This window comes from Sinohyriopsis cumingii, chromosome 10, assembly GCF_028554795.1.
Source record: "Sinohyriopsis cumingii isolate HCF-2022 chromosome 10, ASM2855479v2, whole genome shotgun sequence".
NCBI classification, from domain to species: Eukaryota; Metazoa; Mollusca; class Bivalvia; order Unionida; family Unionidae; genus Sinohyriopsis; species Sinohyriopsis cumingii.
Window position 1 is genome coordinate 10059823 of NC_142970.1, and position 16546 is coordinate 10076368.

The following is a 16546-nucleotide window of genomic DNA, read 5'->3' on the forward strand; positions in this document are numbered from 1 at the left end:
AAAAAACATAATTACTTTTGAAGGAAGCGCATTTTAAGCTGTCTTTATGAGAATAGTTATCGATTCACTTCACTGTACATACCGAATCTTATTTCCTAAAATTACACGACTGTACCTGAAGGGTTTCATACTGTCATTTCCAAAGAAAATAAACAGCAGAGACCACCGTTACAGATGAGAAGGTGGATGTAACTTTGTATGCAATCCTTAATGTCAGCTACATCCTTCCGAACTCATTTGATATTCAGTGGCATACCAAGAATGAAATTTTATATTTCAATTTTTGCTTCAATTATCTGCACTGTACTCACAAAATCTAAAGAAGAAAAGATTGTAATATTTCGTGTTGTATCACCCATCTCTGTGTATAGGCTCATCAAAACTCGTAAAATAATTACATTGTACACAGTGGGACGTGCACGACGTATATCCGTTTCACTAAATCTCGGGATCGTGTCAAAATAATAATAATAATAATAATAATAATAATAATGAGGACTGTGTAGCGCCTAATCTTTAGCAGCTCTAAGCGCTTTACAACATTGGACAATACCTATATAATAATATGATTACAAAAAACAAACATCATGAAATTTAAAAAAAAACAACAGAAAACATGCTGAAAATATTTAAGGTAGGGAAACATTAATAGGTCTTTAAGTCTGTTGATGCAATCGAAATAGGTGAGTTTTAAGAGCTCTCTTGAATGAAATCACTGTGTCTTTGGGTCTAGGTTCAGTGGGCAATTCATTCCACGTTGTTGGGCCCAGGTATGCAAAAGAACGTTGTCCATATGACTTAATTGTCATGGTGGGAATGATGAAAATACGAGTGTCAGAAGAGAAACGCAAGTATCTTGCTGTTATGTACACAAGGGTGAGGTCGGATAGGTATAGTCGACTGGAGTCCGTCCTTGAAGCGTAGTACAGAGAACAGATTTCGTGTTTAATTCTGGATCGAATAGAAAGACAGTGTAGGGTACATGGTAGAGGGAGGTGTGCTCTGATCCAAGCAGCTGTGTTTTTAACTTTTTGAAGTTTGTGGAGTAGATATTGAGACAAAAGACAGAATTGAGTTACATCAGTCCAGTCTTGAAGTATTAAGACACACATAAGTATATCAGTAGCATCAAATGAAAGATAATTGCGAATTGAGCTGATGCGTCTCATCTCAAGATATGCAGCCTTGCATTTGTTCATGACATGTTGGTGCAATAAGAGAGTACTGTCCAGAGTAACACTTAGGTTTCGTACTGACCGTATGAATTTAATGTTGGTGTTGCAGATATTTATTGTTTGAGGTAAAGGATGTGAATGAGAAAGTCTTTGTGTTGTAATTAGAATGACTTCAGTTTTATCATCATTCGTCTGGAGCTTGCTAGATGGCATCCATAATTTCAAATCGGAAATGCACCTCTTAACCTTGGAGGATAGTGTCAACTTCAGTTAAGTGGTTAGCTTTGTATATTTAGTTGTCATCGGCTACAATTGGTGAGACACTGGATGACGGGATCTATGACACTTGAGAGCGGTTGAGTGTATAGAATGAAGTGAACATGTCCAAGAACAGATCCCTGTGGAACACCACAACATCAATTGGACTGGAGTGTTTTCCATTTGCGGACACAATTTGTGTCATGTTGACTAAGTAGGAATTGAACCACAGTAAGGCCTTATCGTAAATGCCAAGTACATGTTGGAGACGGTGAAGTAATATATCGTGGTATATTGTGTCAAATGCTGCAGATAAGTGAAGGAGGGTGATGACTATAATCTTTCCGCTATTCAAAGCAGAGAGAAGGTCATTACCTACTTTCAAAAGATTAGTTTCAGTAATGTGGCAGGGGCTATATGCAGACTGTACATTGCTGAAAAAGACTGTTTGATTTGTATGGTTGAGTGATGGTTTCTTCAGCTGAAGCTTTACAATGGCAGTTTTGTAAAATGATGAATTCCGCGGATGAGAAAGAGGTGTTAATGACATCAGTTAGTGAAGGTAATATTGGATTAAAACACTCAAACAGCAGTAATGTTGGAATCGGATCAAATTCTTATGACTCTGGTGCACTCTTCGTCACGATTATACGTACTAAATCCATAGAGACAGGTTAAAATGCTACTAACGATTACCCCTAAAATTCTGTATCTCAGCTGTATGATGACGACGAGTCAATTGAAATTGTGTTTTGTTGTCAAGCTTATCTCTAATCGTTTATACTTTGTCACAGAAGAAATTTGCAAACAAGTCCAGAAGGTCGACTGGAGAGAAGGTAGTTGGAAGTGGGGTACATTTGTTCCTTGACATTTGCTTGTTAGTAATCACGAATAGCACTTTGCAGCTCGAACTTTCCATGATCTTAGTACTATAGTGGGCTGATTTCGCTGCATGGACTATGTTTGTGACATTCTTCTTAGCGGCTTCATAGATTTGCTTGTGAATAGTGAGTCTAGTGGAAAGCCAAATCCTCTCAACTTTACGGCTGTCTCTTTCAGCAGTGAAAAGCTGGTCCCTAACACTGCTATACCAAGCAGAACACGTTTAAATTGATACCCTGCTCTTCGTTGCTGGGTCATCTCTCTCTCTCTCTCTCTCTCTCTCTCTCTCTCTCTCTCTCTCTATATATATATATATATATATATATATATATATATATATAATGTGAACAAATTCACTGAGTCACAAATTAAACTTTCATACAAGTAAACGAATGACGGTGTCATTCGCAATGTCAACAACATACTTGAGACACGCTGTTATTGAAAATACCATTCTGATCATTTCAACCATTATTTAGGAGGAATATTCCTAACTATTCGCAAAGAGAATTATTCAGACTATGACTGTTGCTCCCTATGTTCCATACAAATAGTACAGAAACGCATATTGAGGCAAACGGTGATAGCATATCTATCAGATACGTACCATACATATCAGTCAAAATGCTAAATTCAAGACAAATATCCAGCTGAAGGCTTTGGTATGAAATTAAGAGCATCCGAGAGAAAAAGCCAATCACGGCGACATCATTTCCGCTGGCTAAATGGACTGACACAGAGCAGATGTTTTGCAATCTTCCTCATTTAACTATTTTGATACAATGTTAGGCTAGCGATAGAAGGCTTACGCTATGATACAGGCCATAGCTGGGACCCTCCAACAGCGAGCAGGCAAGCGATAGGGCATACAGATATGTCTTATTTAGCTGGCAATAAGGAATGTAATATAAATATTTACTTTTATGCATCTTGAATTTCCTCAGAATGTACATTCTTATTTATGCCAGTAAGAATGAGGTGACCCATGTCGTGGAAAATCTGATACACACCGATATTGTACTGTAATTTCGTCTACATTTCCAACTGATATCACTACACTCAAAACGAAATGAATGTGATATTCCATAGCGTCTGTTTGATAATTTCAATTATAAGAATTAATAATTTCCTGACATGATCATTCCACACATTGGCAGAACAGAAACACGTGTTCAGTTGATTCAACTGCTCAAATCACATCCACATCGTATGTTACTGTTACTGTGTATCGATGAACAGACGCTTGTGTATTTTGGAATACAGGATAAAATACATTACTTTGTTTCTTGCTGTGTATTCTTTATTAATAAGCCTTAGGTAAGACAAAGAAATATGTATGTAATTTAAAGGTTACTCCATTTGTATGGGAAAATATGAACTCGTAATAACATTTTGAATAACACTGGTCAACAGTGAAATCATTACTGACTTGAAAAGGCCCTAATCTGTAGTATTTTGGTGTGCCGAATACGAATATAACCGTGAAAAATTTGTATTGGCTCTCGTTTTGAAGATATTCATATACCTCATTTTCTATGTTTCACTGTGTAAATTTCTCCAGTAGGACTGCAGCAACATCCGGAATAATGATGTAACATTGCATAATACCATCATGCTCACATCATCCACAGTTGATTGCATCATTTTCTGATGCAGTGCAATACTAATGCCATGCGGCTGCTGAAGTAAGTTGACGTCAGCAGTGTACTATACATGTGTAGGCCTATTATACTAATGCCAGGCGGCTGCTGAAGCTGACGTAAGCAGTGTACTATATAAAGCCCAATCAGATAGGTTCAGCATTTAAAATATTTTAGACGTTGTGCGAGACAGTTCAAGCTACTGTTACATAAAACTTATTATTTTATCCATTTACGTACAATAAAGAACAGTAATGCCTCGAAAGTGTGTTAATACCGCGGACAATTTTTGCTATATTTGTGGGGAAGTGACATTTGCCAACCAGAAGAAAAGTATCAATTCTCAAGTGAAGAAGGCATATCATCTTTACTTCGGATGCAAGGTTGGTGACCAAGACAAGCCTTGGGCTCCGCATATATGCTGTGCTACATGTACAACACTGCTTTCACAGTGGTTGAATTGCAAAAGGTCATCAATGCCGTTTGCAGTCCCAATGGTGTGGAGAGAGCCAAGCAACCACCTAAATGACTGTTACTTCTGCTTGGTTCCTCCTCTTTCCGGCGGAATAACGAAGCGAAAGAAGTCGAGAATAGTCTACCCAAACATTCCGTCTGCATTGAGACCAGTTCCACATGGTGAGGGACTTCCTATTCCAGAACCTCCAGCAGAATATTCTCTTGATTCATCTGACGAAGACAAAGGTGAGTCGACCTGTTCTTCTCCTGGTCCATCAGCATGCAGTGATCCAGATTTTCACTGTGGTGCATCATCAACCCCACACACAATAACACAGGAAGAACTAAATGACCTGATTCGTGATTTGGACTTATCAAAGAACAAGGCAGAATTGCTAGGATCAAGACTCCAACAATGGAATCTTCTAGAAGAAGATGTCACAATTACTGCATATCGAAAGCGCCACCAGCAATTGGAGCCTTTCTTCAGAAAGGAAAGTAATCTGATATTCTGTTCCGATATTGAGGGCCTCATGAATGCTTTAAAAATCACTCATGACCCACAAGAATGGAGACTATTTGTGGACTCTTCGAAACTGAGTCTCAAGGCTGTGCTTTTGCACAATGGAAACATTCTTCCATCTATTCCAGTAGTGTATGCTGTCCACATGAAAGAGACATACGATAACTTAAGGCAGCTACTGAATTCCATTGAGTATAACAAGTACAGCTGGCACCTCTGTGGTGATTTGAAGGTAGTTGCCCTTTTAATGGGACTGCAGCAAGGATATACAAAATACATGTGTTTCTTATGCGAGTGGGATAGCCGAGCAAGGGAAATGCACTACATGAAGAAGGAATGGACTCACAGGCAGAATGTAGCCATTGGAGAGAAGAATATCCAACACCCAGCTCTGGTTGAGGCTCAGAAAATCTTGCTACCACCCCTTCACATCAAACTAGGTTTGATGAAGAACTTCGTGAAAGCCATTGACCGGACTTTGCCAGCATTCCGATACCTGCATGAAAAATTCCCTCGACTCAGCGAAGCAAAGATTAAAGAGGGAGTTTTTGTGGGTCCTCAGATTCGAGAGCTTTTCAAAGATGACCGGTTCAACAACTTGCTGGAAGGTGACGCGAAACAAGCATGGAATGCTTTTCGCCTAGTTTCTACAAACTTCCTCGGAAATGTTAGGGCAGAAAACTATAAGGAACTAGTAGAAGACATGTTGATGAAGTATAAGAAACTTGGCTGCAATATGTCTCTAAAGATTCACTTCCTTCATTCCCATTTGGATTTCTTTCCTAGCAACTGTGGTATTGTTAGTGATGAACACGGCGAACGTTTTCATCAAGATATCGCAACAATGGAACAAAGATACCAGAGAAAATGGTCCACTACAATGCTGGCTGACTACTGCTGGACACTCCTCAGAGATGCTCCCGAACAGCTGTACAAGAGACAGGCGAAGAAATCTAAGATGTAGTCAATGACTTGATTTTTTATAGGTAGGCTATTACAGTTGACCTTTTACTATTGGAATGCATTTCGTTATGTAAACATTAATTTCTTGCAGATTACAAAAAAACTAGAGCCAATTTTGCAATTTGACTGTCATATTCGTGTTCAGCACATAAAAATTGATAAGAATTGACTAATTTTATTTCAGTAACATGACTTTTGTAAAAATTTGTTGTCCAGTGTAATCTATCACTCATATATAATCGTAATAATATGTTGAAATAACGAGATATATTGATTAATCGAATTATTATTTTCTAAGAAACCAAACAAAATCGTTGTTTCAATAAAAATGTATCGTTTAAACGGACTATTATTTATTTCATTATTCTGAACCCATTGCCTTTGCATTGATATGATTGTTTCTATATATAATGCGTGGATTTTAAACAACTTTGCACAGGCGTCAGTAAAGTTTTATCCTTTTTGGAAAATGTCAATCTTCTGTCTGAAAGATTCAAAGATTATGACTGATAATCGCACCGAAGACGATGTTTGACATTTGCCCTTTATATTAAAGCAGTTTTCATTTCGTGCAGTGGAAATATTATATAGTGACAATACCAAGGAAATATGTAGAGTGAGAGAAAAAGAATTTGAACGGATGAAAACCTGAACTTGCACCAAGTAACTTAGAGGAACCTGGGTCATTATTGTGGTCCGCAACACTTTCCATGAGTTTAAACTACTATGTCACACAGTTGCAATAACGTATCGAGATGAGAAATTCTAACTGGAAATTCTTTGACTGTGTGGCATAAACCTATATGTACATTATTTTAGGCCGTGAAGTAATATCAGAAATATATATGGTAATCACCATTTCAATAAAATATCTAGTGTTCTATTAAGATGTCGCTCTGTCACGTACATACTGCTCTCTCTCTCTCTCTCTCTCTCTCTCTCGTGATAAAACTAACAGACTAGTCCAGCAATAGAAAATGAGAGGTGGACAATAAAACAATCTTTGAGTCAGTTCCCATATTACCACTTTTCCATAGGTTTTTCATCCAGCATATTGATAATTTCTACATACGGGCTACACGAAGTTTGACGCCCGGTTTCCGTAGGTGAAAATAGTTGGTTTACTCAAGTCTTATCCTTCATCTTGCCTTGCAAGTGTCTAATTTCGTCATCATAGAATTTCTCCGAATAAATAATGAAAATACATTTCAACATGTTATTGGTATTAAATATTTAGTTTTAGTTTTAAAATAAATGTAGCGGGTTAGAATGATTTTCTTCGCTATCAAAGACAAAGGCCTAAAGGTATAAAAATCATCTACTCGAACGAGTCTGATAGCGTTGATTGATTGGTTGAATGCTAGGGATGAGGTCATGTCGAAATTATAATTTATGTTATTTGTACTCTTTTCCTATATATGCACACTCTCTCGTTTGTCTATAACCCCTACTATGTTTAAAACTAAAGGCACCAAATATAAAAAAGATAGAAAAGTTTGTCTTATCATTCTTTGTTTTATAATTTCTAACCTAACTGTCGCCAAGTTGTTCCTAATACTGTCGACTTATTGGTTTTGCAAAGCAAACTGAAGCTATAGTTGTAAATAAACTGATAGACTGCTCACTGTCACTTTCTGATTTCTAGAAGAGTCAATTTCAGTAAAAATAGTCATCAGCTTTCAATATTTCAATACTTGTACCGTCTGGTTTTAATATTTTCTAAAACAAACCGAACAAGTACAATGGTGTAACTCGTGTATATATATATATATATATATATATATATATATATATATATATATATATATATATATATATATATATATATTCAAAGAAAACTCCAAAATTTACGGATTTATTGAGATTATCGAAGACGGTAAAATACATCACACCTGTTGCTTGAAAACGTAAACTATCCCATACAAATATGGCTACAATGCCAATACAGAAACTTCCATTTGATTTCAAGCGTCAACAGGTTACCAATGATTGGGACCCCTTAGCGACAATAACGTCAGAACCATTAAATTAATGAATGAAATCGCTGTCTTTTATTATATCGTTGATGCTTTTTTATAGAATAGTTGGGGTAGGGGTACCAAAAAAAAAAACAGGTGACTGTGCGAATACTATAGTTTGTATTCAATGGATCCAGATCGATGTTGAAATCTATCTCTTTTGACCACAGTTTATCTTCAGTGGAATGATCTCGATTTCGATATCTTTATGTGGACCAACATTGTGAATCGCAACAAAAAACCTCGTTGAAAGGACCGTAGCAGGCTTTCACTTGTGGCGTGCAACGATGTTGCTGGACCTTATCAAAAAGTATAGTGTATTCTGAAGGAATTCCAGTAGTATTCCGAATGATTTCCAATCTTGAATGCGCTAATGTGGCAATAACCTGTAGAGCTAGCAATCTTTATGTATCATACTTATACAGTCCAAAATGTTCTTGAATGAATTCACAATAATTGCAAAATAGTGATTAGGAAAATTATAAAAAGCATTTTGTAGTTCTAATGATTAATTTAAATAAATAAATTAAATCCTCTCAATACAACTCAAAGACTGATTCTTCATGACAGACGCTAAGATTAGGAACGAGTAATTCTGGTGATTCAAACCATTTATATAAAAAAAAACTAAGACAAAAACAGAACCGGGACAAGAGTCATTTACCCATAAAATTCATAAACAAAATCACTGCTAAAAACTTCTATATCAAAAGGCGACATGAACAGGTTTACGTTGAAGTAATAATGATCTTAAAATATAACCATACACTCACAGGCAAGAATTAGCAATATAATAAGTTGCTTGCAAAAAGACATTAGTCAGGCAGGACTCTACCCTTGATTATATAAACGACGTTCAACTACGTAATATAATGAACATAAACAATTTCGCCCCCAGATTTAAATTTTACTCTTATCTCTCATAGAACCAACAGCAGTTTCAAACTTGGACATGTATTGTATATGATAAATTCCTGACACAATCTGGAATAAACTAATTACGGTTAGCAGGTACATTGGTGGACTAATCTGTCAGACGAAGTCATTTAAAAAAGACACAAGGCCACGCGAGATAAAACAATGCTTGACACCTGTACATGTATTTGATGAAGTAGAGTACGCATTAAAGTTGAAATGATTTTGATAAGCTGTTTACCTCGTGCTGTGGGTGATAGTCAACCCTTCCTTCACCAGGTGATCAAGTAAGTGTTGTTTATATAGATTTTTCGCACGATAAGTTTGCAATATGCATTGAAAGAGTTTTCTTTTAACGCAGTGCTTAAACCATATACATAGACAAGGGTGACAATGGCATCAAATTATTAAGGCATAGAAAGTTCTTAGCAAATAGTGAGTTGATTCTGACTTTTATTCACCGTCAAAGAAGACAGTATTGCAAGCAAAACTCAGAATCTGAAGTGCAATTAGAAAATAACAAGAAAATATAATTTGTGTCGTATGTATAAACACTACATATTTGTAAAGTCAGAGGTTATACCGTGTGTATATTCTCTTTCCGTTATCATGTAGATAAGGTAGCCACATTGCTTTAAAACGGTTTGCAACATACAATTGTCTGTCTCAAAAATGACTTTTAAATTCCAAAGAGCTAACACGAAATCACATTTGGCATACCAGTACCAATTAAAGTTCCCTCCCCCACCTTTGAGGGGTAGCTCAGTGTGTGTATATATATATATATATATATATATATATATATATATATATATATATATATATATATATATATATATTAATATACTATTTTATTCAGAAATGAAAACAAAAGTATCGATGGTATTTCTAGTTTCTGTCAGCCATAAAAATGCTGAGTCTCTTGGTAGCATGTGGGATTATGTAAATTCATATTTAAATAATGTTTTGTATCTTTTATGATTAAAACAGACACCAACGTTAAAAATTATATGCTGTAACTGGATAAAAATTACCTGTTTATTTCCAACACAGCAATCTCTCTTAAATGCAGTGGAATGTCTAGTAATGTCTTCACCAAACTGACAACCGAACAATGTACTCCATGACACATGATAAAGATGGATCAAAAGTATATTTATCTCACGTAAAATTATCATTGAAATTTATGGGACAAAATAAATGTAAAGTGACAAGGATATAATTCGTGCACTTAAGGCCAGATTTTGGAAACATCTGTTACGCTGTGTTGTGTCTAAGACTGATTGATTGTACGGCTAGCTAGTGCTAGTGAATTTTGTACACAAATTACTCAGCTGGATGAGCTATGAACATTATGACTCATAAGATGTATCTATCCAATCTTGAATATCACTCATAACTGCAAGAAGCTTATAGTCTAATTATAAAATTGTCCCATATCTAGCAAAGAACTGCATTTATATATGGAGTAAATATATTGATTCATTTGGCACGATAGGAGTTGTTGTAGTAACATGTATTATTCAATTAATTCTTCATTAAATGCATATATAAAAAAGCAAGATAAAACAGCTTACTAATTGTTTGCACTCCTACATACATGTATTGACGCTCGAATAGTTACACACACACACACACGCACACTTTCTCTCGTAACATATGCCCTTAGAAAAATACCTATCTTTTAAATTTACAACAACCTCAAAAATCGGAACAATTAACACAACCCGAATGCTTATTTGGAATCTATGACATAACACAAAGTGTTTGATTCGAGAGTTTGACTATGTGGGATTCGAAATTTAACAGTATTAGCTGATATAAACCAGTTAGTGACATCTGCGACTTTGATATATCTGACCAAAGGATATATATATATATATATATATATATATATATATATATATATATATATATATATATATATATATATATATATATATTCGATTCAAAAGTGTTAATTGCCTTCCTTTGCATATCGATATTAAATGGATGATACATCGATATTATATGGAAATGAAAGTCCCCAACATGTGTTCAATTGTATCTGTACCCTTATCTAGCGCCATACATAAATTTAAATATGCAGTGGATAGTGAGAAAAATCTTAATTTGAATGGTAAAATTATACAGCAAGATCACAAATTCACGTTGCATTCTTATATTAAAATTATCGTTTCAATAGAGTGATACATCGCATGTGTCTAACAAGTTTCACTGAATTCAGGCTTTCATGTCACACTTCGCGCGGATATTGAATGTTGGGTATAATTCTAAATGTGAACTGCCAAATATAATTGAAAGTATCGTAGTTTTGATACTATTAATGACGCAATATAATATAATTTATTACATGATACCATAGAAGAAACTTGTTGCATTTATTAAGCAAATTTAAGATAACATAATTTCTAAGAATATAATAAACTTAAAGCAAAAGGTCGAATTTATGTTATATTGTACTTTATATCATATATTTTAATGTATGCAACTTATCTCCATACACTAACTCATATACAGTGGCTGAAAATGAGAGTACTGCATAGTGCCACTTTCAAGTAACACTGAGGGCTTCTTTGTATGACACAGCTGTGACTAATACAATTAAAAAGCCTATTATTATCCAAAAATACCTATATAATTGTACGATCAATGCAGTCTTGTCTAGCACTATTGCTGACTCGTGTTTGAGGTGTATGCCAACAAAGTAGACTATCGTCCAAATTATGTGCGATTCGGATGATTGTATGTCTTGAAGGCATAATAATGAAACACAATTTCCTGGAGACTTTATCTTGAAGGCCACATTAGTATTCAGCGTAATTATAATAAAATATAATATGAAGAAATTGAGTCTTTTTGGTTCACGTGTTCATCTGTTAAAAACATATCAATATAAATTTCTATTCTTCTGATATCACAAATATATGCTATTAAGAACTTGGATGCATTGAATTTATTTTAAAATAAACTTGTCTTTGATCTACGCTATACCAGACACATGCAAAACGCATCTGTCTGGAGATTCACAGTCTTCTTTGTTCTCATTATATATGTGTGTGTGCGTGTGTGTGTGTGTGGCAATAACAACTTCGAGATCGAGATCATCCCAAGAAGGGTAGTCTGAACATCGTCCGTGCGAGAAAAATACTAAACATACATATGGCTTATTTCGTACTAAAATCTCTCCTCTGAGCCGACATTTTGGAACTATTCGTAAATGTGAATAACTCGCTCGGTAAAAATGAAAGCTAGCATTTCGGTGGTAAGATTAAATCTGTCAACAGTGGAAAAGGGAATTTTCTTACTAGTTACTAGCAATTGCTATCGGTCAGTTCTTATGAATAGCCACATGCTACATTGAACAACGCAACGAGCAGGGTCAGTTACAATTATATTATATAACGCTTTTTATACGTACAATTCTGAATCCCATCAGTTGTTGTTTCTTTTGTCATTTTAACATTTCAATCTGAATCAATAAATTATTTTGATAGATCTTTTCTGTAGTTTTCGTTTAATCCTAACTTGACTTGTTGCAACTTTTATAAATTGTGTAATAATTTACCCTTTATCTTTAAAAGATGTATTTATTTTTTTGTTCATTATTATTATCTTTTTATGAATGCTGACTGTGAAGAAACATATCGTGTATATGTTTGGACATGCATTTGTTCTGATGAGAACTCCATAATTTGCTTCGTTCTTTTGTACACTTATATTTGAATGACCATTATATACACTCCAGGACTAGACGCTCTAAAGTCATATAGAAATATTACTTCTAAATGCAACTTCTCTGTACAGCCATTGTGCTATATCATTTTTGGAGAATTTCAACAGGATAGGCGTCATTATGTAAGGGTACATATATTACCCCACCACACCAAACAAACACACAAAGACGCATTACTACCAGTTGATATATCGAATTATTAAAAATTGAGTTTCGAGTTATATATTAAAGTTTTTAAATCACTTAGTAATTCATTAAATAGGAGTAGTAAATTATGAGGTGCTTTACGCTTGTTTTTGTATTGCTACTGCACACGGCCTTTCCTGACTGTCTTTTTCTATAAATATTGAAAAGATTCTGTTTGCAGAGCAAGAAAATATTCACTGACAGATTCCATTAAATATGCCACACCTTAGGTAACAAGAGAGTATGAAAATATTCCCTGATGAATTTCATTACGTGTGTGGGAACTAAGGTAACAAAAGAGACAGAGCTATATATAAATTCAAAAACGTGTTGAAAGATTCATGACGGCATACACACCGTCTTTGATGAATTTAGTAGGTGCAAAACGAAGCAAAAGGTGTATGTATTGATAGATTATGAAATAGCAAATGGGGTTTATATGTAAGTTGTAGATAACTTACTGTCTTCTAGCATCACAGATCCAACATTTACCAGACTGTAACCAACTTGTCTCTGTCCTCCTGAGGCCATGGTGTTGTTCAATACGATTGTACTTCAGGTTTATTCGCTCTAGGTGAAGTGAATTGTCCGCCTAACACAATTCTGCCAGGAAGACTGGGCTGCAAAATATACACAGGAATATTAATGTTGCATCCATATATATATATATATATATATATATATATATATATATATATATATATATATATATATATATATGTATAATATGTATAATGTATATATGTATAATGCTTTCCAAACATATATATGTATAATGCTTTCCAAACATATTTTCTGTTACCTATGGGGCATTATTGATTTTAAGCAAACATTTCAGCTCAGTTAACGTCAATACATTCTGCATCCGTCTAAACTTACGTTAAACATGCTTCATAAATATCAATTGGAAAAACTAATATAAAAGATTCATCCACATTTAAAAGAATGTAATTCACTAATTGAATATAAACCTGTTAGATTTCAATTTAATTTCTTTTGAAATTATCTAATATAATGATTTAAAAAAGAAGAACTAAAAACTTAACTATCAAATTCAAAGAAACTCTTAAATCAATCGCTTTAAACATAATATCATTGAAAACTTAACTTTACATGTTGTCTGACTTATGCTTCAGATATATGTATTATCTTCTCTTCTGTCATCTGTCTTAGGAAACACAAATGTTGTCTTTTATCTCCCACGTTTTCTGCCTCATTTCGCCTTACTGTCTCACTTTTATGGCCAGACAGACTAATATCAGTTTGCTTCTGATGCGAGGCACATTTAGGACTCACGGTACTAATTCAGTTCCCATAGTAAACCTATGCAAACACCATGATAGTAAAAATTCAATAACTTAAACGTTTTGAGTGCTCATGATCAAACCTATATTTACCAGTATAGATGAAACATGGATGTCAGCTTCTGTATAGAGGAAAGGATATGAGCCGAGGCATTTTCTGGAACTGCATGTGTTTGAAACATGTGCTTTCAATTCCGCACCAAAGAGTCAGGTGCTAATTTTAGTAATGAGTGTTCCAAACTCAAGACTGTTAAAGGACGGAAATTCCATCAATAAAACATTGTCTCTATTTTGTTTCACTTACAACTAGGATAAGCTCTGAAAAGATTATTTTTCCTAAGACATAACTTACATTATTAACCAATCCTGGTTAGCCAAACCCATATATACTTTTTTTTATGTTCACCCATTTCCAGGCTGGTTCCCATTTTTCAAGATCATTAGTAACTTGTGTCCTTTACTGGGCTGGAAGACATGAAAGCTATCATTCAGCACTATCAGTATCAGTTTGCTGGAATCCAACTGAATATAATAGCTACAATGAGAAATATGTTGCTATTTGATTCTGCAGTTGTTCCTATGTAACTGTGCAGGTCACATGGGTGTAGACATTTCAGAATGAGAATTTTTTTAATCATCTTAGCAAAATTAAGCAAACGCATTTGGGAAGAGAAATTAAATTTGAATACATGTATATTTATCTATATTTAAGTGACCCAATTAGATGTTTAGGCCATTACAGCCTCTTTACATATTTTATTTTATACATGTTTGAAAATCTTTTACATGAACCTGCTATTTTACAACATTTTCAAAGTAGAGAAAGTCACAATATTATGTCTTTATAAATGTTGGCAGTATATGCATATGTTTGTTTTAACTGTGCATGGGAAAGTATGTGTGTATGTATGTATGTATGTATGTATCGGGCCAACTGCTTTTGTGTGTCCTTTGGAAAAGTATTTCACCCACATTTCGTTTATATGATATATAGAAGATATCAAATGGGTAACGATTTAATATTGAATTTATGAAACGAGTTGAATAATGTCCAGTTTTCGCGAGTCTTGGCCAGCAAAAGCTGGACATTATTTGACGAGTAAGTTTCATAAATTTAAAATTGAATCATTACCTATTTGAGATTCTTTATAACACATAGTTTTATTTCAGTAAAACGTATTCAGATAGAACGAATAACGAATAATTTCGTCCATTCTGACAGACGATGTACCTTTCACTTTTGCGTAAAAATAGTTCTGAACAGAGTTGAAATAGTAAAAGTATATTATACATATTTGATAACTATAAATCAAAGAATAAGCGTCTATCCAAATAAACAGGACATTTGACAAAAGACAAAACATTTGACAACACAAAATGTACAATGCGTGAGATGTCACATTGTTTCATATGGTGCACTGTACGAGTTTGAGTTGGCCAACACAACAACGTTGACAGTGTTTACGTTGAAATTCCACAACACAACAAAAACATTACATTGTTGCGATATTTTTGTGAAAAGAAGATTACTGGATGCAGAAATACACATATTTACTGTATTGTATTTGTGACAGGATATTTGCAGTATTTGATTTGGAACATGAGATTGTACAGAAGACCTAAACAAATCTCTGTTTGAGTCGGACTTGCATCACATATTTGCCGCACGCATATGCTATGGTTGGATAAAGTTCTGTCAGTTTGGGTGACCGGTTTATGTTTACATTCTTCTGTGAACAAAGGTGAGTTCATTTACTTCAGTAAGTTCACATTTAAACCAAGATTGTATATATAATGGATTTTATCCTACAGACACACTGCCCATCCATCCTCACCCACACTGTCGTTATTATCTAAGCAATACCGGTAGTTTTACTTGTTGTTTTTGTTCTTGTCTTGGGGGTTTTGCCATTTGTCATTTTATATGTTATACATGACACAACAAATCCCTCTGGGGGTAAATTGGCAATATTGAAATAGACGAGACCATTTTTTTCCCAATTCCTATTCGCGAGTTGAATCAAAATATGGCAGCCAAAAATGTTGAATGAAAACAATAATTTCCGGAAGGCGGGGTTAAAAAAGTTTTCCCACGATCACAGCCAATCAGTAAAGAGAATACTGCACATTAATGTCATGGGCTTATTTGGACCAATGAGAATCGCATAAAGTGATATGTTCACATGTATAATATCTAAAATATGAAAATGCGCACACTATAGGCAAAGAGTACCGATTATGTGATATAGTTGATAATGTGTTGAAAGTGCTGACAAAACAATATGCAAAAATCATCCACTAAAATTAGGCTTCTAGGGATAAATAATACCATAGCTACTGAGGTAGACTTTAATAACAGTTACTTAGAATAGTGTGAAGTGGCAAATTTTATGTCGATCTAACAAGAATACATTAGCTGAGACCAGACAACCATTAATTAGATTTATGGAGACAAGCGCGTATCATATCGCCATACTACCGTGTACGGTA

The 16546-nt window shown here is 34.6% G+C and overlaps 1 protein-coding gene across 2 annotated transcripts in view; it reads right to left on the reverse strand.

The window, feature by feature from the left end:
• LOC149789586 (uncharacterized) overlaps positions 1-16546 on the reverse strand; it is a 160504-nt gene that overhangs the window by 133119 nt on the left and 10839 nt on the right. For both annotated transcript variants that reach the window (XM_089971608.1, XM_089971609.1), the window contains exon 2: positions 13214-13372. In XM_089971608.1, coding sequence (XP_089827734.1) covers positions 13214-13283 — 70 coding nt within the window. In that variant the 5' untranslated portion in view covers positions 13284-13372. The remainder of the gene's footprint in view (positions 1-13213; positions 13373-16546) is intronic.